The sequence below is a fragment of the Petaurus breviceps genome, unplaced genomic scaffold (assembly GCF_028583685.1).
Source record: "Petaurus breviceps papuanus isolate PSGF00001 unplaced genomic scaffold, PetGlider_PUasm1.0 90644, whole genome shotgun sequence".
NCBI lineage: Eukaryota > Metazoa > Chordata > Mammalia > Diprotodontia > Petauridae > Petaurus > Petaurus breviceps.
Genome location: NW_027187298.1, coordinates 5,281,650 through 5,306,299, shown reverse-complemented (window position 1 = coordinate 5,306,299; position 24,650 = coordinate 5,281,650). Strand labels below are relative to the sequence as shown.

Sequence of the window (24,650 nt, the reverse complement as noted above, 5' to 3'; positions counted from 1 at the left end):
GAGAGAGAGAGAGAGAGAGAGAGAGAGAGAGAGAGAGAGAGAGAGAGAGAGAGAGAGAGAGAGAGAACACTACTTCAGGCTTTGGGATTTGTAGTTTCTTTAATATCTCTTTAATATCCCTCTGCAGGGGTGGAGGGATTGTACCTATGATTTTATCAATATAATGAATGTCTCATGAAGAAATTTTCTCATCAAACACCGAGAAATATCTGCCCTGCAATTTATAGTCTTAGAGAGTTATCTGGGGCATTGGGAGGTTGAATGGGTTTCTTAGGGTCCACTAACCAGTATGTGTCAGAGCCAAGATTTGAATCCAGATATTCCTGCATCTGAGGCCTATTCGCTATTCTCTATTCCACACTGAATCTCTATTCCATATATTATAGATATTTGCAATTGCAAATATCAAATTGATATTTCTTGTTTGGTCATAAACTCTTCCCTTATCCATGGAGGTGACAGGTACATTTTTTATGCTCCCCAATTTACTTGTGATATCACCCTTTATGTATAAATCATTTATCTATTTTGACCTTAACTTGCTATACAGTATGAGATGTCTGTCTGTGCCTACTTTCTGCCAAACAACATTCCAGTTTTTCCAGCAATTTTTGTCAAATGATGAATTCCTGCCCCCAAAGCTTGTATCTTTGGGTTTGTCAAATTTTGGATTACTATGGCCATTTATTACTGTGTTTCATGTACCTAATCTATCCCCTTTATTCATCACTATTTCTTAGCCAGTACCAAATTGTTTTCATGTTTACTGCTTTGTAATATAGTTTAAAATCTGGAATTGCTAGGCTGCCTTCCTTCACAATTTTTTCCCTTGATTCCTTTGATATTATTGACCTTTTGTTATTCCAGATGGATTTTGCTATTGTTTTTTCTAGCTCTGTAAAATAATTTTCTGGTCATTCAATTGGTGTGACAAACTGGCAAAATGATAATATGAGACTTTCACTCTGGATTTCTTTTCCTTCTTACAGATTTGGGTCATAGCCCAAATCTGTAAGATAATACAGAAATTCTTTTCCCCATTATCCTAACACATTAAGGCTTAGTGCTGATTAGGTTATATGAAGTATACTCATTCATTACTAATAATTTTACTGATTATTAAAACATACCAGCTCTTAGTAAAGGCTTTTTATTAATGCACATAATTGCTTCTAAGAATCCCACCCCTTGCCCCAGACTTCAGTACACTATAATACTTGGAGAAGAATGCATGGTCTGAGAGGAGAGTGAACTATATGTACATAAATATTTATAATAGCTCCAATATTTATGTAGTTCTTTTTATAATTTGGAAACTAAAGAGGGATACTCATAAATTGGAGAACCTTATTAGGTCATGAAAAATAGCGAAAAGGATGATTTCAGAGAAACCTGGAAAGACTTTGAAGAACTGATACAAAGTGAAGTGATCTGAACCTGAAAAACAATTTGTAAAATAACAACAGCATACATAGAGGAATGAATGACATAAAAAAATTTTAATTCATTTCAATGTACAACATCTAAAGTTGTCATATACAAGAAAAAAATCCTAGAAAACAAACTTTCATCTACACACTTATTAAAAATACAGTTTTTACATACTGACAAAATCAAAGACATCAAACATAACTTATTACAACAAAGCCCATTTTGAAAGGTTAGAGAATTCTTAATAAATCAGTTTCTGGTATAGCTCCTGCCTCCTTTTGCAAACCTTTATCTCTATGTTACCGAGACAAAACTAGAGTGGAGTATAAATACTTTACCCCAGTGCAATGAAATTTAGAAGACATTAGCATCACTGATATTCCTTATGACCTAGAAATAACTGAGTTTAGCACCTTGAAGAGAATAATTGGTCAAAGTAAGAAGCTATCAGAAAGTACATTTCCAAAACAAAGTCTCTCTTGCCAAGGGAATTTGTGGCCTGGCTTCTCTCTACTCTGCTTCTGAAATGAATTTCTCTTAAAAAGTTTATTTGAGAGAATATTTCAAACTGCTTTTCCCTGAGCCATTTTGTGTGATTTGTCGTGGGCATCAACATTTATAGTTATGATGCTACATAGTCAAAACTCCACCTAATAACATAAGCTTAAATGTAGAAGACAATACATAAAATCAATAATTATTAACACTATTTAATATTCTTTTAAGAGGAGGAATTGATTCATTCTCAATTTGCATCCCTAGCTCTTACCATAGTACTAGGCACATAGCAAGCTCTTAAGAAAATAAATGCTTGTTGATTGATTAATGTAGGTTAAACAAAAAAGAGGTGTTTTTTTTTAACATATGACTGTTTTAATTTTACTCAAGATATAGCATTGTTCAACATATGTAGTTAATGGTGTAGCCATGAGCAAATCATTTCCCCTCTTTGAGACTTAGTTTCCTCACCTATAAAATGAACACTTGAACTATACACCTTAATGATTTATTATGCAAAAACTCCAAAAGGCAAAAACAAAACCCAAAACATTTTGTAAACCTTAAAGGACTAGAGAAATATGGGACAGTGCTAGAGTATTGACATGGAAATGAGTAGAATAAGTAATTTCTGTCTCCAAAGAAGTAATACTGCAAAAACAAACCAAACAAACAACTCTGATACATTGGACCATAAACATTTGGAAACAGATACTTTGTCTCTAAATACTTTCCCCCTTCCTCCAGAATACTAAAGCACAATTGCATCTGAACTTGAATAATACTTTGTATTAGGATGGGAAAAGTCTTTGCTGTGGAGTCAGAGGACCTTGAGTCAAATTTCACCTGTGATAATTACTGCCTATGAGACTTTGGGCAAGTCATGCAAGTTCTCTGTTTATCTTCAGTTTGTCTATCTTTAAAATGAGGGCAGTGGATTAGGTGCCTTCTAAAGTCTTCCAACTCTAAGCTGTTGAACTAATAATAAAAATTTCACTAAGTCCTAACTAAAATTCACCTTCTATAGAAGTCTTCCCTAACCCCTCTTAATCCCAATGTTTCCCTTTTTAATTATTTCCTATTTATCTGTAGATAGCTTATTTTGATTATATTTGTTTGCATCTTGTCTCTCCCGTTAGAATGTAAACTCCTTGAGGTCTTTTGCTCCTTTTGTATCTGATACTTAGCACAGGGCCTAGCACATAGCAGGTGATCAAGGAATGTTTATTCAATGCATGAATGAATGCTTTAAAATAGTAGGCCAGAATCCGATAGTGAATAAATGAGGGATAAATTAGGTAGTTTGAGAGATTATAGCATTATAGACTTAGATCTGGAAAGGACCATTCATGGAGGATTCAAACCAAAGTTTTCCTGATTACAAATCCAGTGCCTTGGACAAAACTTAACTAGGGGGAGAAAGACAATTAACAACAACAACAACAAAAAAAAAAACACACATACGGGTAAATTTTCTTTCCCATTTGTTGGAAAGATCAAATTAGTCAAATAGGGAATTATTTACATTAATGTGACTATACTGTCCTTAGATAATCATTCTGAACAAAAATGGATCTAGTTTATCAATTTTTCTGACTGTGTCATTGCTACCTCCAAGCAAAAGCCTACAAAGTTTGACATCACTTTCTACTGTGGAGAGTATTCCATGATAGCCATATGCCCCCTAGTGATCCTACAGGGCATTACAAGAGGCATTCAAGTCTCTTTAACATGCAGCATCTGGCAGTGTCTGAGGTTGCTGGTTTCCTTCTTTGTAAAACGAAGGTGTTAGAATAGATGACCTGTAAGGTCTAAAATCCTATGGAGAGTCTGCATGATAAAAAAAATGATGTTCACATGTAATTCAGAAGGAGGATTACAGTATTGAAAAAGACTCATTTATCATAAGGATTCCCTTTTTGTGTGTGTCAACATTTTTATGATCTTCACCAATCCAGTTTAAGGTCTGCTTTACTCCATACATACTTCCCTCCTCGCTTTAGAAACATTTTTTCATCAAAACCACTGAATTTTATGGCCTCTTCTACTCCTACATCCAGAATTGATTTAGAAGGATCCTTTCGGCCCCGTGTGCAATCCAGAAAGCGCATCTAGAAAATTTATGATAGAAAATTAGTACATTCTGAAATGGACCTATTATTACTATCTCTAACATTCAGTAAGGGCCTAACAACCCTTGGCTTTACATGTGCTGTTGTTTTTCACCCTCCCCCCCCCGCCCAGTGCTTAGTATAATGCTTGACACAGAAGTCCTTACTAAAAGCTTGTTGACTAAGTGTACTCTAAGGTTCTGAGAGTGCTCAGCCTATACTTTCACGGTTGGATTACATAGTGCCTTATATTGTTACTCATTTGGAAAGACAAGAGCAGCAATCTTAAGTTCCTCGTAGGCAGAGGCTATGTCCTGGTGTTCATCACTTGATCTAACAGTCCCAGAATTTAGTAGTAGTAATTCAACAAATTTCTGTCGAATTGAGATAAACTAAAATTTCCAAACCCACATTTTGGCTCAGATATGATTTTCAGAAAGCAAAGTGGTGATCTAGTAGTTCATTTGGCTACTCTGAGAAAACTCCACAGCCAAATGAGAATCATTAAACATTAGTACCAGAAGGCAACCAAGGGCCTCGACTCCACCATTTACTTATAGATGGGAAGGCTGAGAAGGTGAAATCACTGGCCAAAAGTTCCCCGGATAATTAGTGGGAGAGGCCAGGACTATTGACACCCAAGTCAATACTCTTTTAACTATCCCAAAGGAATTATTTTACCCTCAAAAACAAAAATAAAACTCCAATTTTGAATCACACAAATCGACTTTCTACCATAACCAGTTTTACTGAATCATTGCCTAATCACTACTCCATCTTCTGTCCTATAGACACAGTCTCAATCCTAAAATGGATTGTGACTTCTGTAAAGTAAATTAGTTAAGAAGGTTAAAAAATCCTTTGTCACAATGAACATTTTCCATAAACAACCCTAAAAGGATATTTATTTTGACAAGAAATAATTACTCATTAATATATCAATTCTTTTAAAAATATGAAATGCTTCTTAAGAAGCACTAAAAATAAACACATGGTTTTAACTCATTGAAATACAAATATATTTGTTGTGCTTAACTGATTTGCAAGTAATATTGTTTTTAGAACTTGTTGACTTACATATTCATCCAGAATAAGGTAAGAATCTTTCATCTGTAATGCAAAGGGAAAATTATCAAAAATTTAATTTCAGATTTTTTTTCTCACATGATCCACTAAAGTGTTATTCCAGTATTCCATTGCAACATGGAGGTAACCTGTGGTCCTTGAAGGTTATGTCAGCAGACATTGAGCTGTCAAGCCCTACTACACTGGCAATATTTCAGTAAAGGCTTGGTGACAGTCTGTCTGTGCACTGAGGTCCAGAAAGACTCCCCATTGAAAGGGTGACTAACAAATGGTGAATCTTTTGACCATGACAATTTTTGAAGTGTCAGTGTCAGTGGAAGGAGTACCCACAGGGATGAACTTGTGATCTTTGAAAGTCTATTTGTGGGGGGTGGCCAGGTAGCACAGCGAGTAAGAGCACTGGCTCCAGTGTTGGGACGACCTGGAGATCGAATCCCGGGCTCAGACACTCAGCACCACACCCAGAAATAACTGGCCATGTAACCTTGAGCAAGTTACTTAACCCTGATTGCTTAATAAAAAAAAAGTCTATTTGTCATAGACTCATAACATATTAGAGCTAGGAAGAAACAAGGAGGTGATGAAGTCCCATCTCCTTGTTATACAAACAAGAACACTAAAGCCTTAAGACATAGTGATCCTATACTGTGCCCTGACTGGGTCATACCTTGGGTACTGTGTTCAGTTCCAAATACCATATTTTAGAAAAGACATTGAAAATTAGAAAAGAATTTGAAGAATGGTGAGGTACATGGAGATCATGCCATATGGGGATTGGCTGAAATATAGTTATCTTTGAGTACCTGAGGGTTTGTTAAATGGAAGAAAGATTAATCTTACTCTGCTTTGCCACAGAGAAATAAACTAGAAACAATTGGCAGAGAGTTTTGAGGGGCATTTTTTTATTCCATATCAGGAAATAGTTCCTAACAATTAGAGCTATTCAAAAGTTAAGTGGGTTGCTTTGATGGAGCCATGGGCAATAACTTCCCCAACAAAATTTAGATCTCAAGGGTATCTCAGAGGTCATTTAGTCTTATTACCTGATTTTACAGAGGAGGAAACTGAGGCTCAGAGAGGGAAAGTAGTTTGTCCTGGGTTATACAAATATTAAGTATTAGCAGAGTCAGAATTCAAACCCAGATCCTCTGACCCCAAACCCTGTGTCTGCTAAACCACTGTAACTGTCACATATCAGAAAATACAAGATCTCTTTTCAGGAATATTGTAAAAAGAGAATTCCTTTTCTGGTACCAGTTGAATTAAATGACCTTTAAAGGCCCTTCCAAACTGGAGATTCTATGAAGTGATAATGTGTGTGTATATTATATATATATATATATACATATATATATATGTATATGTGTATATATATACATATATACACACACACATATATATATGTATATTTGTGTGTGTATTCATACAAATACTTAAGAATCAAGAGTAAAAGAATAATAATAGCATTTTAAGGTTTACAGAGAATGTTACAAATATCCCATTTGATTCTCACAACAGCCCTGGGAGGTAAGTGCTATGGCAGACAGAGATTAAGTGATTTCCTCAGGCCACCCAGGAAGGAAATGTCTGACTCTGGATTTGAACTCAGGTTCAATAAACTCTAATACTCTATCTACTTCACCTCTCTCTCTCTCTCTCTCTCTCTCTCTCTCTCTCTCTCTCTGTCCCACACTCTCTCCCTCCCCCACGCTCTCCCGCTCTGGGAAACCAGAACCAGTTGCATCATATATATATATATACATATATATATATATATTCCCACTAGATCATGTTGCCTCTCAGAAAGGAAAATCAAGAATTCCTTTTAAATTTTAAACTTCTGGGACTGAAAGAAAAGTCTCTTTCATAACATGTAGAGGTAAAAGACAAAAGCTTAGCCTCTCATTTTACAAATGGGGAAACTGAGGCCAAGAGAACTTAGGTATTTTATGGGAGACCGCAGAGAAGGGAGATTCAAATGGAGTTCCTTGGATCCTAAGTCCACTCTCCCATGGAAGGGTGTAAAGAATTTGAGGATTTGGAGTCTGAAGCCCTGGATTCAAATGCTGGTTCTGCTGCTTCCTACCTATATAGCCTTGGGCAAGATTCTTCTTCTCACTGGGCTTCAATTTCCTCACCTGTAAGATGAGGGGCTTGGACTAGATGACCTCTCTGGTTCAATTCAGATTTAAATGGATGATCTTCTAACATTGATATTGTTGTGATTAATCTAGGTCTCTGACAGTCAAATAAATAGCTCATATTCACCATTACCTTATTATTAGATTCAGGTACCAAACAAGAGATGCCTTTATGCCTGTCTAGGAATTTTTCAAAGTCCTCATCACTTATAACAAATTGCTCTGCTTCTCTCAGGGCATCTTCACCAGCATTTTCACCCTCAATGATTAGGCACTGGAACACCTGAAAGATATAGCATCATCACTGTTTTCTTCAAAGTACCTTTCGTTATTAAGGGATCAGAGCACGCTTTCTCCTGCAGCTCACTTTCCTCTCTCCTTTACACACACAACTCCCTTTGAATTAAACAATTTGTTACACAGAAAAGTCACTTCAGGGACATATAAGTAGTTCCTATAAAGTCTGTAGAGAAGGAAGATTTTCACCTAGCAGCAGAAACACTCAACAGATGCTTTAAATAACAACATTAATTATTATTCATACTTACAGAACACTTTTAGGTTTACTTATCTCTTATTCTTGTACATACTCCAGGAAATGACAGATAGGTTAAATGTAAATTTCAACTAATATACTTTTTAGATCTGCTTAAAGAGAACATTAGGTGATGAGGATACAAGGACAAAAATGAAAGTCAGAGTTTGCATGTTTTAAGGGGAGAAATAAAAGTATATACAAAATTTAAAAATACAAGGTAATTTGGAGGGAGGCACTAGATTCTTGGGGGATCAGAAAAGATTTCATGTACGACGTGGAGCTTGAACCTAACTTTAGAGGAAACTAGTGGTTCTAAGGGAAAGCTAGGTGGCACCATGGATAGAGTACTGGGTCTGAAGTCAGAAGATTCATCTTGCTGAGATCAAATCACTTCCCAGCTTTGTGACCCTGGGTAAGTCACTTTACCATGTTTTACTCAGTTCCTCATCTGTAAAATGATCTGTAGAAGGAATGGCAAACCACTAGAGTATCTTTGCCAAGAAAACCCCAAATAGGGTCATGAAGAGTTGAATATGACTGAAATGACTGAACAATAAAAAATTATCCCAAAAGATAAAGATGAGGAGGGAAGGCATTCAAAGTATGGGGGATAGCAATAGAAGACTATTTAACAAGGCTAGAATGTTAGGATGCCATCAGACTGCAATGGCCTTTAAATGTCAGAGGAGTTTGTATTTGATCCTAGAGGGGATAGGGAGCTACTGTATTTATTAAATAAGGGACTAAAGTGCTCAAACCTGTGCTTTAGCAATATAATTGGCTATTGTGTGGAGGACGAATTGGAGAAGGGAGCAGTTTTAGGTAGGAAGTCAAATTAGGAGGCTATTACAATAGCCCAAATGTAAAATTAACCTGTATATTTTAATAAAAGGTTCTATGCTTAATGGAAGAGATAAAAGTACATTATTTGGCAAGGTTTAGTTTGCAGCAGACTATGAGTGAACACTTTCCAAGTTGATAATTATGGAATTATTAATTTCAGAGTCTAAATGGATCATAGGATCACTGAGAGTTAGGGTTCCTATCACTATCTTAAAGAAAATAATAATAGCACATAGCCTTTCCTCTGAGACATTTGTAATTATTTAGCATATCTTTTAGCTTTTTTCCTTGTACCCTGCCATACTATCATGCTCATTGCAAGTGGAGAACTAGAGGAAAAGAACCAGAGAAAGGTCTCTGGCCTGGTGAGTAGATCCTCTCTTGAAGATGTTGGTAAAGATGTGGGTAAGAAGGCTTCTAGGCATTGTGAAATTCACCAATAATGTTTTAGGTGGAGCATTAAGAATATTTTAGATGGAGAATTGAGAATGAGTAGAGCATTATACTTCCACACAACCAGTGGCACAACTGAAATGAAGACCTAGCTTCCTCATCTCCAAGCTTCACTGAGCTTGAGTTGTCCCAAACGCTGCCAACAACAATCTCTAAAATGCTGCTTTAGTTAAAAAAAATATGATAAATATGTTTATGTACTTACTTTCCAGCGAACGGGGTTTAAGGATTGAATCTGCTCGTTCATGTCTTCTTCCATGTTAAATCGGTTAATAACAGAATTGATCTTGAAAGCAACCTTGTATTCTGCACACCACCTCCTCAGCTTCCACAGGTTCTCCACGTGATTCTTCTTCCCTTGTCCACGGCCGATCAGTGCATTGATTTGCTCATTGAAACTATCACATGAAATAGCAAGAATGTCTAGGTATTCACCTGCAGGGGAAAAACGAAGTAGTCACTTTTCCCTTTCCAAGAACTAGGTATAGTGAATAGCTTATAAATCTTCATCACTGTGTGTGTATATGCATATGTGTATATATGCATATGTATACAAATACACACGTGTGTGCATGTATATTACATTTATATATGCATGCTTCAGTGGTTATATGTGTGTGTTTATATAGTCATATATGTGTACATACATATATAGTCATATACCTGTACATATATGTACATTTGTGAATAGGATCATAGACCTAAAAGCGAGAAGGGACCTCAGAAGCCACGTAATCTAATGCCTTCATTTTCTAGATGAGAAACCTGGAGTCCAAGGTAGTTTTATATTATGTTTTTCTCCATTCTATTAAAAAATGTTAATTTCTTTCCCAGCTCCCTGAGACATAATTCATATGCCACAGTTGCTTTCTATAGCTTCAGTTTGGCTAGGGAATGGACTTGTGAAGATTGGCTTGATTTAGATTCATACTCATGTGTGATCCCATCATGAAAGTGTTGCATGTAAAGCAACCTTTACTGTTGTAAATCTTTCTTTTTATGTACATATATTTTGAAAATTATGAATAAACATGAATTTTTTAAAATGTATATTGACAATGCCAAGTGTCAAGTAAAGGGATGATACCAGCTATTGAACACAGACATAGAAGCATAGACTGAGAGAAGGCTGACATAGTCTTTACGATCATTTAGTCCAACCCCCTCATTTAAGAAAGGACTGACATTTACTAGCTGTCTGATCCTAGGCAAATATCTGAATCTTATATTCTTTATCTGTAAATTATGGATAACAATGGAACCTGCATCACAGGCCTGTTGTGAGACTCAAATGAGATTGTGTATATTGTTTTGAAAAGCCTGAAGATCTGCATGTTAGCTCTTTATTATCTCCAGCTTTTTCCAATGTATCTCTCCATTCTAGTCAATCCAAACATATAGACCTATATGCTGCCTATTTGACCTTGAGTATATCGCTTCTCTTGTCTGACCTACGGGGGCTCCTCTGTGCAAATTGGGGAGCTAGTCCAGATAATTTGTTAGGTTCCCTCCTATTCTAAAACCTATGATTGCATGACCCTATCTATGATCATGTCCAAGTTTTCACCCATGTTCCTCTTTCCTACAAGGCCATATTCTACCTGAAGAGTCACAAGAGTCACAGAGTTGAAGGAAGAAATTTAGAGATGATCTAATTCAATATCCAGATTTAATTGAAAGGAAATTAAGGCCAAGAGCTTGTTCACTTAAGAAGGCTGGACAGAATTGGAACTAGAACTCACTTCTCTTGATTCCTAATTAAGTATTCTTTCAACTATGCCATATATCCACTTGATCATTCAAGGTGCATCTTAAATTCTACTTGCTCATAAATCCTCTGAAGCCTTTAGTCTTGATTCGTTTCCCTCTCCTCTGAAGGTGAATGGCATTGGTGTAGTAGTAAGAACATTTGGAATCTGAAGACATGAGTGTGAATCCCATCTCAGCTGATTACTTCCTGTATCTGTGTGCCCTTTGGCAAGCCACAGTCTCCCTGGCCATCAGTTTCCTTGTTTTAGTGAAGTTAGGGCTATGGACTAGATGACCTTCAGAGTTATAGTCCTATGATCTATGTTCTAGGCCTTACAATGTCATGTATTAGAAATCAGAAGACTTGGATTCAAATCTTGCTTTAGGTTCATGCTAAATATGTATGCTAGTGAAAATCATTATCCTTCTCCAGGCCTCAGTCTCCTTTGCCATAAAATGAGAATCTGGACATGGTCTCTAAGCTCCTCCCAGCTCCAAAATCTATACTTGTTACTTGCCCAGATCCCTGCTCAACTCAAACTGTACAGATAGCTTGCAGAAAGTTTCTGGGAGTTTTGATTTTTTCCCCATTCTAGTTCTCCAGCACAGTTGGTCTCAGTCCTCTGGGAAAAGGGAAGAATAGACTCCAACAATAATAGAAAGTAACACACAAAGTACCCAACATGTTAGCACATAAGAATGCCACTCACCATAGTCCTTGAACCATTTCTCTCTGATGAGGCTCCCATTACTCACAATGCTGACACTGGCGAGTTTTAGTTCTTTTTTGCAGAATTTTACCAACTTGCCTAGGAATTCTCCCCTGTCATGTAGAAATGGCTCTCCTCCTGAAAAGTTAATCTTCTCCATACCTGTCAAATGGCAGGGGGAATTTTTTTTATTTAATTAAGCAGCCATTCATTACATACCAACTAGATGCAAGGCCCTGTGTCAAGGAGTTAGAATAAAAGAATGAAAAGCAACATAGTCCTTATATTCAAGTATCACACTAGGAACTACTACATAGATAATAGCTGACCTTTACAGAGTGCTTTGTTTTTTTTTTCATTTTTTAACTTATAAACATCATTCACTTAGCAAATGGTAAGCATCTACTATGTACACAGACAAATTTTCCTATTTTATAAACTAGCAATTTATATAGTACTCATATTCATCATTATTATGCACTACTTTAAAATTGCAAAATAACTAGCTTTATAAATTTTGTTTTTTAGATAATGGGAATATAATTTTAATTTAATTAGATTTAATTATCAACTGTTTTTGGAGCAAAACCTAATTTTATATAATAAACAGGGTTGGGTAAGCACTTAAAATGTGCAAGGCACTGTATAAAGCACCAGGAATATTTCTAGGAAACAAAGAAGTATAAGATACAGTGTGATATGGAAGATTTAAAGTCAGAAGACTTGTGTTCAACTTCCCTCCTTTGATACTATCTTTCTGTGTAATCTTGGGTAAAAAGCTGAATTTCCATGAGCCTCAGTTTCCTCCTGGGTAAAATGAGGGAGTTTTCCTAGTTGCCCTCTGAGGTCCTTTTCAGCTCCAGAGCCATGATCTTGGATCCTATGATCTAATAAACCGAATTTTATTCCTGGCTATCCTTCTTGATATTTGTGTAGCCTTGGGCCAGTCACTTAATCTTTCCATTCTTCAGTTTCCATATATATATATATATATATATATATATATATATATATGTATATATATATTTGTGCTAGAGGATTTCTAATGCTCCTTCCAGCTTTACATCCTAAGGTCTGAAGTCTCTTCTCTCAAGAGTTTTATAGTCCAGTTGGAGGGTTAAGATGTGAACACAAGAAAGTCTGATATTATGCAATGGAATATTGTATAATAATGTATAACATGCCAAAAGGAGTTTTACATACATAAGTACTAACACATACAAGTACAGATTAAGAAGAGAATGATGTGGTCCAAAAATAGTCAAGGAAGACTTAATGAAGAAAGTACTCAGGGACATAGGATGGAATTAGGAAATTTATATGGCTGATGTACATTTTAGTGCATAGGGGCTAGATGGTAAGGGATTCATTTATCAACCCTCTCTTTCACAAAATTACAGATTCTCAGACCTGAATAGGATTATAAAAGACCATCTAATCCAACCTGTCCTCCTTCCACCCTTCCCTTCCTACACTTACAATACTTTAATCCAAATCCTTTTTTATTTTTTGATAGATGAGGAAACTAAAGAATGTAAAGGTTAAGTGATTGCCCCCAAGGTTACAGAAATACCAAGGACAGCCAGGAATAACAGTAGCTATCCAGCTCAACTTCAAGAATTTTGGGGAGGGGGGAAGTGAATCATTGGTGACAACCTTTTTGACATTTGTTCTACTCTAATTGTTAGTGTGTTTGTCCTTTCATCCAAGTAACTTCAGAAAGGTTTATCTTTAAAAAGCATGTATTTTGGGATGGAGACATTATGGAATCAGGAGACAATATGGTATTTGGTTCCAATTTCCATCTCTACCACAGTCTAGTTATGTGACCTTGGTTAAGTCTCCTGATAATGTTTTCAATTTACCAAAGACTAATCTAAATCTTTCTAACTGTAATAACTTTGGTCTTGGAAAAAGTCAAGATCATCTGTTTACAGTTTCTTACACATTAATTAAAAAATCAAAATGTTTAATAGAAGTAGTTTCCATCCTGAAAGTACCTTCCACACCCCACCCCACCCCCAACACATGCTACTGAAATCTTAGGTCTGGACCAAAAATATAATTATTAAAGAGAAGTAAAACAATTAATCACAAAATCCTAACTTTTGGAAGTGGAACAAATATTATGACACATGGTCTTCACACAAACATCATCTTGAAAGGTCTGAAAGTTAGTTAAACACATCAATTTCCAAATATAAATACCAGTGAAAATATTAGCTAACACACTCTATTATTTTAGTTTGTTCTCTAGAACAGCACTGCCTTGCTGGACAACAATGGTTACAAGAGTCCTTGTGGGTTCTGAGTCTAGAAATATAAGAGAAGTTGGAATGAAGAGAAAGAGCAGAAGAAAATAGGGGAAATGAAGAATAATGAGAAGCAAGCAATGGGCAAAAGAATCAGTGGCTGAGAGTAGGTGCATAAATAATCATTCATGAAAAGAAGCACATTCCTTGATAAGAGATACCAGAAATGGTCCAGAGGAAGTGAAATATTATGAGCAGTAGAATAGTCTATGGGCAGTCAATGAAGGGGCAAACAGGTTTTCACATATCACTAGCACACAGCCTAAGGCATCACTATATTATGGTTTGGTACTGTAATCGATGTTCACTATGATTATCCTGAGTCATAACTAAGCTAAATTATGATCAATATTCTTTTGCTATGAAGGCAGAAGGAGCTACACTTTGGATATTAAGCATTTGTTCTTAAAAATGTTATGGTCAAGGTAGGAAGTCTAGGATGGCTAGGTGGCAGAGAGGATAAAGGGCTGGGCCTGGAATCATGAAGACTCTCTTCAAATTCAGGCTCAGACACTTGCTGTGGGACTATGGGCAAATTACTTAATCATGTTTACTTAATTTTCCTCATTTGTAAAATGAGCTGGAAAAGGAAAATGTAAACTATTCCAGTATCTTTGTCAAGAAAACTCCAAATGGTATCACAATAGTGGGATACAACAGAAAAACGACTGAACACAATAGGAAGTTGTTTCTGTTTCTCTGAAATTTCTTTGCTCAAATCCCACAAAGTCTTTTATAGTCATTCCTGTCTAGCTATACAGTGCTGTTCTAGAACCATCATTCTAAAATATCTCATACCCCAGAAAAGGCAACCTGCTGCAGTGGAAAGAGGATTGGATTTGGAGTTAGAAGTTCTAGACTTAAATGTTGGCTTTACCACTTTCTGGAGGACATTGAACAAACCAATTACCCTTTCTAGGACTTAGTTTCCTCACTTTTAAATCACAGAATTAGATGAGATGTTTTTTATGGTCCCTTCCAACTCTAAATCCTTTGGTCCTAAATCAGTATAACTAATTCAGAGATACTTAACTTTTTTTTCCCCTTCACTTTTTGTTAATCATTGACCCATTTGGCAGTCTGGTATAATCTATGGTGTTGGGGGCCAGGAAGTAATGGTATATGGGCTAGTGCCTGCTTGCTTGATGTATGACCTTAAAAGGTAATGAATAGAGCTGTAGAAGATGATTGGCTGTGTGTATCTATAAGTTGTCCTGATACGGAAGTTCAAGGCAGTCGCGATGTAGCTGAGCCTGAATAAACAACTCCTGCAAACCTCGGGTGCTCTGTCTGGTGATTCCTCCTAGGAGGCCGGTGACGACCGAAGACTTACCATGGGTAAGTAAGAGGACGGGATATCAATAGCCCACCACATATGGACTCATATGTAGGATTGCAAAGGAGAACAATGATATTGAAAAACAGTTATCAAATAGTAAAAGACAAATTCTAGGATTCTTTTAAATGTACACATGGACCACTCATGTCTATCCATAAATGCTGATTTAAAGGCTCTTAGACTAGATAATTTCTAAGGTATTTACCCACACTGAAATCAGTTTTGAGTTACAGGTAAAATAACTGAAATATTCCTTAATTATTTCAACTAGCAAGTTATATTTCATGATATCATTTTGACTAATGTTCCCATTTAAACTTCAGTATTAGAAGTACAGAAATATAGTCTAGTGGCAAGTAAAGTGGAACTTGAGTCAGTGGGCTTCCAGCAAATTCTGGCTCTTTAACTTACTAGCCAAGTGACTATGGTCAGTTTCTTTAACTTTCTGAACCAAGTAAAATGCAATTAATGATGCTTATACTACATGCTTCACAGGGTGGTTGTGAGAAAAGTACCTTTCACAGAAAGATGTAGTAGCTATCTTCAAAGACCAGATGACATTTGGACAAATGTAGTCCACAGATATTAAGTGGGCCATGACTACAACTCTATGGATGCTTCTGCTTTCAAGTTAGAGTCTTGTTTAACTTAGTACTCTACTCACATTGTTATTAGAGGCTATGTGCCCAGTGATTGGGAAGCCTGATGGAATCATAAATTGTTTCCTAAAGGCAAATTTCTGGTTTGTGGTTTTTTAATAAAGAGATTAATAGGCCATTCTCCCGAGGATGGACATATTAACACAGGTACTGTGTGTTCATTTGGTGGACCACTGTTCACTGCACATCATTCAGAAAACTCTGAACATATTTAAACCCTGCAGAACAAACCTCAGCCTACCACATTCCAATCCCTAGTTCAGAGAGGTTTTCTTTTTATCTGCCCTAACTTTTGCTCTCTTGAGAATTCTCAGGAAGTAAACTTGACATGATGTTCAAATAAAGCATTATAGACATTTCCTGCACTAGAGTGCCCCAGGCAAAGTAATTTAAGAAAAAAAATTAGTTGTACTCAAATGAATTTGTGATTTTAATTTGAAAGCTCCCTTCAATGGTGCATGCTTAAGGTTTGGTTTTTTTGCTTGTTTGTTTTGCATTCTTAATAATCATATTCAAATCCTACCATAAAGTCACAAAATCTTTTGTACCATCACTCAACTCATCCCCTATCAGTTTGTTTGTCTGAACATTGTAAATGTGGTGGAATAAACTCTTTTGTAACACCTCACCTGATAAGATGCTTTCCCCCCCTTCTTTTCTTAGAGCCAATTAACAAGTTCTGGTGGAATAAATATATATTAGTTTTGGTGGGATTGGTAGGGGCCAGGGATTCCTTTTTAACTTCATTTCAGCATTTTAAAAAAGAAAAGCTGTCGATGTTAACTGGGAAAAAATGGACTGAACAATGCACTTGAGTAGATCTTCAGTCTATTAGCAAAGGGGTTTCTTGCTTCAGTGTGTCATCTCTCCCCCAACTTACACACTTAAATATACACACATACATACATAAACACAAATACACACAACATACTGAAATAATCATAGCATTTTAGGATTGGAAAGCATCTTTAGCATCATCTAGGTCTACTCATTCTTTTTGCAGGTGACATAAGGAGGCTAAGATAGAGGAAGTGATTTGTTTAAGGTCACACAACTAGTATAAAGACAGGATTTAGAGTCAGAAGCCTCTTTAGTCTTGGCTTTGTCACTTAATAGCTGTGCAATCTCAGACAAGATGCTTCATCTCTCTGAACCTTAGCCTGTTCATTTATAAAAACAAAATAGATCAGGGTTTTTTAACTTGGGTTCCATGGATTTCAGGAGTCTGTGAACTTGGATAGAAAAAGCATTTACATCTTTTATTTTCACCCACCTCTAACTGAAATACAGCATTTCCTTTGATTATGAATGGTAGGCAACATACATCATACTGAGAAGGGCTCCACAGACTTTATTAGATTGCCAAAGTGGTCCATTGCACAAAAAAGTTAAGAACCCAGGGGCCTGATGTTTTCTAACAGACCTCCAAATTCTAAATTCCCATGGGAGGAGGTAGAAGCCAGATCTTTAGACTATGAATCCAGCCCTCCTATATATCAGCACTATATGCTAGGCATTGAAGAACCTCAAATCAGACTCACCTGCTTCTTTAAGCATAAGGAGACCTCTCTTGGCTTCCTCCAGGGGAAGCACAAATGATGTTTTAGCAGTGTGGAAGCAGAAACCACATTTGTAGTTACACTGGCGTGTGAAATGGTAGTTGACACTGACAGGGTTAACGGAGACCCCTGATGCTTCTTCAGTTTCTGCAGTCTCTTTTCTAGTTCCTTCTTTCTTCTCCCCGGGCAGACTGCTCCCTTTGCCACCTGAAGACGGTAGCAGTGTCCCAAATGAGGAGTATAAATGTATCAGGATCTTCCACAGAGATGTCAGCTGGAGGCTGAAAACATAAAGTAGCTTTTCAGCAAAGCCTGTTAGCGTGAGCAGCCACATCTCTGCCAACTCTCTGACTGTTGTGCACAGCACACCACTGAAGCTCACTTCAAATCCTGCTGTTAAATAACAGAGCTCTCATGAGCTGGCTTCTGAGTCACATGTGGGAGGTGACCCTTCTTGTTTTCCTTTTCAATTGAATAGTTTCGATTTCCTTCTTTAGTGAAATGAAAGTTGAAACCCAGACAAGAAATGGCATAATCTATGTTATGAGAATATGAAATTACTTTGTCAGGATTCCTTCTTTCACCTACTGCTTGCTGGTAGCACAACATTGTAGTGTTTTGGATGCCTTGGGGAGGTACCTAAACTTAGGGGCTAGTACTGCACTTGAGAATCTTTGGAAAATATTTTCTAGAGTGCTAGTGTCTTCTTTTTTATTTCGGTTTTGATTTTTGAGGTTTTCCTGTTCTGAACTGTGCCTCTGAAACCGGATTCATGCTCTCTGATATCACTAGACTTATTTTAACAGATGGTTTTTAGCTTTATAGAATCAAAGATCTAGAATTAGAAGGGGGTATTAGAGGCAGGCCCTTTCTCTCACCTACATTTTTCCCATTGTTCCACTCTAAATTAGTCTGCCTTTTTCCAAGAGCCTTTTGGAACACCAACTCCATAATTAACAAAGGAACCAAGGTGCTTTCATCTTCAATCTTTTTGTTTCTCATTACTTTGATCTCCTGGCACACACTAAGGGTCAGGGACTGTGAACTGAGCACCTTCTGGCTCTAAGAGTTAATTAACTAATTGACAATAAACTGTAAACCAACCATTCCAAAGGATTCATGATAAAAAAAAATTCTATCCACCTCCAGAGGAGTGATGAACTCTGAGTAAAGATTGAGCCTTTTTTTCACTTTATTTTTCTTGCTTTCCTCCCCCGCCCCCATCATTAATGGGGACATGAAAAATAAACTGACTCACTGACATCCTAAGACAACACAATATATTTTCCAGAGACATTGACTACAGAAAGTCACGTATTAATTCAAAATCTCTTGCTGATTACATTTCATTAGATATTTGTAAAGGAGCCATGTAATGCTGCTCAGTTTTCCTGCATCTCATTGGACCCCCTTCTTTCCTCCAATCCCTCCCTTCCTCATCAAAACACCTCAACCTCACCCTGGGAACTGAAATTGAGGGCATTTTAGTAGATACAGTTTAGATGAGTATACTAGACTGTATCTGGTATTCAAATAATCACCTGCTTTCTTTACTGGTATATCATATGCATGGGTTTGGTAAAAGCATAAGGCATGATCCAGACTGAGTCCAGCACCTACAATCAGTATATATAAAAATGTATATAGCACAGATATGAAGTAAATAAATACACATATACACACATACAAACTAGTTAAGTACTAGTTTGGGACAAAGGCCATTAGGAGCTGGAGGCATCAGGAAAACTTTCATGCAGAAGATGATAGCTATTTCTCAAAGAAAAAGAGGGATTTTGTGAGGTAGAAGTAAGGCATGCCATTCCAGGCATGGGGAACTAACAGTACAAGGGTATGAAGTCAAGAGATGGAGCACTAATATTGAGAAGGCTAGTTTAGCTATATCACAGAGTACTGTATGGAGAGAGTAATGCCCAGTAAGCTTGGAAAGATAGGTTCGGTAGGGCTTTAAAAGTGAAATAGAGAAGTTTGTATTTTATCCTAAAGGAAATAGGAAGCAACTGGAGTTGATCAAGTAGGAGAGACACATGTTCAGATCTGTACTTAAGGAAAATTATTTGGCAACAGTGCATAAGATCTTCTGGAACAGAGATTTGAGGTAGGTAGATCAATTAGGAGACCCTTGCAATAATCTAGGCAGGGGGTAGTAAGACCCAGGACTAAGGTGGTAGCTATGTGAATGGAAAGAAAGGGGTTGTCATAGGAGATGCTGTGAAGATAGAAATGGCAAGAAATGACAACTGATTGGATATGTGAGTCAAGGGAGAATGAGTTGTTAGTAATTAAATTAGTACTAGTACTTAAGACCCCTGACTTGTAGTTCAATGCTTTTAATTAATTAATTTGTTTGTTTATTACAAGACCACAGTCCTATTTTCTAATTACATTTGGGGGTATATTTGAGATGTTTGAACCTGGAGCCCAAGTATAGATTGGGGAGAGAATCTATAATGAGTGGGGGAAAAGGATTCATAGAGGGATAAGTGGGTCAGCCCTAAATGATTTCAAAGCATGTATAGGCATAGCTTATTTTATTGTGCTTCAATTTTTTTATGCTTTGCAGATATTGTGGTTTTTACAAATCTGAAGGTTTGTTGTAACCCTGTGTTGAGAAAGTCTGTCAGTGCCATTTTTGCAACAGCATGTGCTCATATTGTGTCTCTGTGTTACATTTCAGTAATTCTCACAATATTTCAAACTTTTTCATTATTATTATATCTGTTATGGTGAAATGTGATCAGTGATCTTTGATATTACTTTTTGAGGTTACTTTGATGTTGCAGTTATTTTGGGGTACAGCCATATAAGATAGCTTACTTAATCAATAAATGTTGTATGTGTTCTGACTGCTCCACCAATGGGCCTTCTCCATTCCTTGTCATCTCCTCAGGCCTCCCTATTCCCCAAGGCATTACAATATTGAAATTAAGTCAACTAATATCCCTAAGAATGGCCATTGAGTGTTCAAATGAAAGAGTCCATCTATTAGACTAATTTTATTGCTATATTTTAAGAAATTGCAGCAACCACTCCAACTTTCAACAACCACTACCCTGATCAGTCAGCAGCCACCAACATCAAGGCAATCTCCAGCAAAAATGTTGCAACTGGATGAAGGCTCAGATGATGGCTAACATTTTTTAGCAATAAAGTATTTTTAAAATAAAGATATGTATTTTTAGGCATACTACTATTACACACTTAATAGACTACGGTATGGTGTAAAACATACTTTTACATGCACTGGAAAACAAAAAAAATATCATACTGCCCACTTCATATCAAAACTGAATTTATTCCTGTGGTTTATCTTTCTTTCTCAAAAAGGATCAATAATATCACACGCCTAGTGTCTTGAGTTGAGTGTGAATTGGATTTGAGTGAGGCAGAGTTGTGCAAAGTTGCCAGCCTCACTTTCTCCTCCAAAGTCATCAAAAGCGCAATCGCCAGACAGAGGATAGCCCAGTGAGAGGGCTATACAGTGAGTGACCTTGACTTTTCCAAATTAAGACCTTTCCTCAGTCTCAGTATGATTGAGACAATGTCATTCAATTACTAAGGGCTAGGTAAGGATTAAGAAAAAGTATGACCTAATTTATCACCACAAAATATGAGTTTGGGAGGAGAAGACTTTCAGAGTTTTATTTATACTTACCGTGTTTCTCCGATAATAAGACCTATCCCGAAAATAAGCCCTCCCCTTACTGTGTAAGATTCCTCTAAAATAAGCCCTCCCTTGAAAATAAGCCCTATTGAGATTGCTACTGTAGTGAAGGTGATCCCCTGTGCTACACGCTACATTATGGTACCCTCTGTATGCACCACCCCCCCCTTCCAGTGAAACGCACGCTGCGCTCTAAACTGCATCCAATCAGAGCTGCAGCAGTGAGCGTGTCATCCTGTTCTTCCCCAGTGATTTGCTTGCTGGCGCCATTGAGAGCAGTGCCGCGGAGGAGAGCTGAGGCAGGACAACATAAAAACCCGGTATGTAAGCGGGAGTGAGGGGGCATGATGGAGGATAAAAAGGGCATGATGGAGGAAAAAAGAAAACTCAGGGAGCATGATGGAGTGAAAAGAAGGACTGATGGTCATAATTTTATTATTCTGTCTGTTTTGACCCCCAGACATGAGTACAAAAAGGAAGAGCTATACTGTTGAGTATAAGAAAGCAATTGTAGAGGAGTCACATGGCAAGAATCTTGCAGTTTTCTGTAAAGAAAACCTTTTGGATCTTCGAATGGTCAGAAAATGGAGAGCAGATTATAATAACCTCAATCAACAGGTGGATGAGGGAAAAGGGAAAAAGCACAGGTCTGGATCAGGTCGGCAGCCCTTATATCCTGACTTGGAGATCCTCATTGGTGAATGGATTGCTGACAGGAGAGCAAAGGCCTTGGTTGTGCGCAGGGCTGATATTCAAGCATTTGCCCTTTCAATGGCACCAGAGTTTGAAATGGTCTCAGAAGGATTCAAAGCATCACAACACTGGTTGGACGGTTTCCTTCAATGGTATGAACTGTCCCTAAGAAGATCAACAACACTGTTTAAGCTGAAAGAAGCTGAAGTTATTAAACGTGCACTTGCATTCAAGTCCTTTATTGATAGGATCGACATTTCCAAGTACCAAACCTGCAATATGATTGCTATGGATGAAACTGCAGTGTTTATGGGACAAGGATCTCAAACAACAATTCATCACAGGGATGCAACTTCAACCTACATTCCCACGACTGGCTATGAAAGTGCACGGGTCACCTGTGTTTTGGCAATTCGTTTGGATGGAAAGAAAGCCACACCTCTAATCATCAGTAAGGGCAAGAAAGATAAGATTGAACGTGTATTTGGCATTTACGTTCTTGAAACCAAAAAAGCCTGGTGTACACAAGCCGTTATAAGAAAGTGGGTTGATTTAATGCTGCCACTTGTTATGCGAGGTAACCAAAGAGGTCTGATAGTCTGGGATTCAGCCAGCACTCACCGTGCTAAAGAAATGAAGAACTTCCTTGCAGAGAGAAGAATAGATCAAGTAATGATTCCTGCAGGAATGACTGCCTATCTCCAGACCCTTGATATTGCAATAAAGAAGCCATTCAAGGACCATTTGCGCATGGAAGTCAATGACTACATTGAAAATAGAATGGAAAGAAATCAGCGTGGAAACTTTGTGAAGCCCTGTCTGCAAGAAGTTGTGACTTGGGTGAAGAAGTCATGGGATAAAATTACTGACAGCTGTGTCGCCAAGGCACTACAAGCAGGTTACCTGGACAAGACATATTCATTTAAAGAGAGCTATATTGCTGGACATGACAGATTGGGTCCACTTCTTCTGAAGGAAATGGAGGCGCAAGACATCCAGGACGGAATTCAGGGTATGGACACTTATGATGATGTTGTTGAAGAAGATGACATGATCATTATTGAATAAAGGTACATTTTTTTTTGTTCACATTTACCTGTTTATTAAAATTGCTGTCAATGTTCATTAAAATAAGCCCTCCCCTGAAAATAAGCCCTCTGGTGTTTTTCTGTCCAAAAAAATAATAAGACAGTGTCTTATTATCGGGGAAACACGGTATTCTGAGCAATCAAACTCTAAACAAAGAGGCACCAAGGATTGAACTGGGTGCCATTATTGGCCATTCAATGAAAGCCAGAGTGATTTGGGTTTAAAGGCATAGGCGATGTTTTTTGTTTGTTTGTTTTAAACAGTCTTTCTTGGGGTTGTTTGGAACCAAAACCACAATATCTGTGCGTGCCTGTACAGATCACCATATTATGTGCATTGCCTTGTTCTTGATCTTCTTCTGAATAACTTCATCTAAATGAAATCCAGATAATTTAAATACTAAGGGTAGTCTTAAAGGGGTAGGAAATGCCACCATAAGGCAACCCAGAGCTTCCAGCTTGAAGACTCATGGATGGATCTCTCAGGTCCAGGCAACAGTGTGGTAAAATGGAATGAATATTGGAAGTGGAGTCATGATAGACCTGGGTTTGAATTACAGTTCTAACATTTATTAGATATTTGATGCTTGGAATATCACTACAATTTCAACCTCAGTTACTAGCCAGTTCAAGGAATTTTATGAGGAAAGAGACTTATAAAAACCAAAATATTATGGAGATGAGAGCTCTGTTACTAATCTCTGCTACTGAGTTACTTGAAAGCCTGTAGCTACTCTGATCCCTGAAAATCAATATGTCACATATGCATATATTGGCTATATTGGAAAGAGTACTTGGTTTAGAATCAGAAAACATGGGTTGAAGTTTCCACATTTGCAAAACAAAGGGGTTGGCCTAATGGATCTCTAAGGTCCCTTCCAGATTTAAAAATCCTCAAATTCCCCCAATGTGAACTTCTCAAAAGCAGGGAAAAATTCTCATCCTTTTATTTGTGCCCCTAGTCTTACTTTCGTATTTGTATGCTTTGAGCTAGAGAATAAGTTCAAAGATAAACCCATCATCCCTGCAAGCATCTTTCCTAACAAAGAAGTTAAGTAATCAGTGCAAAAAGACTAAATGTTGCAAAATGGGACACTGTAAACCAAGAAGGTTCCATGATCTAGAATTTTACTCCAGAGATTCACATGCAGCTATTTTAGTTTATGGTTTAATAAACATTTCTTTTAACACTTTTAATAAATTGTTTTATAAAATTTTTTTAAAATTTATAAAATAATCATATTGTATAAAATATATTTAGTTACATATTTTGAAAATTGAAATTTTATGAATATATTTTATATTTTTAAATAAAGCATCAATTATAAGTATATGTATTTATAAATATTTTTCTTTTAAAATATAAATTATGTTTAATTCTTTTTCACTACTTCCTTCATTTTTATGAACTTCCACCTGCTTTTTTGCTTTCTAATGTGACTTTGAGTCAAATAATTCATTTCTCTGAGCCTTATTTTCCTCTTCCAAAAAAAATTTGCAGCACCTGTCCTACCATCCTCTCGGGGGCAATACATGTGAAAAATCTTTAGAAGACTCTTAAGTGTCCTAGGAGTATAAGGGATTATTATGAGTTTACTTACAACCAAAGGTACACAAGTGGTTCAGGTCAGGTATTCCTTCTCTTCCTAATGCTTTCATGAGACCTTTTGGTGAGAATTTCTGGATGAAAACAGAATTTGAGTTCAAGATGACTTGCATTTTCCTTGAAATGGAAAGTGAAAATGAAAAGGAATACTG

General features: G+C 37.0%; 1 protein-coding gene across 1 annotated transcript; it reads right to left on the bottom strand.

Moving 5' to 3' along the window:
• Positions 1-1,480: 1,480 nt before the first annotated feature.
• RSAD2 (radical S-adenosyl methionine domain containing 2) lies at positions 1,481-17,796 on the bottom strand. The gene is made up of 6 exons (XM_069064779.1): positions 17,412-17,796; positions 11,561-11,722; positions 9,307-9,536; positions 7,401-7,550; positions 5,118-5,150; positions 1,481-4,040 (listed from the first exon to the last, which is right to left on the bottom strand). Exons 1-6 carry the CDS (start codon positions 17,761-17,763, stop codon positions 3,876-3,878), a joined length of 1,092 nt encoding a protein of 363 aa, XP_068920880.1. The 5' UTR covers positions 17,764-17,796; the 3' UTR covers positions 1,481-3,875.
• Positions 17,797-24,650: the final 6,854 nt, after the last annotated feature.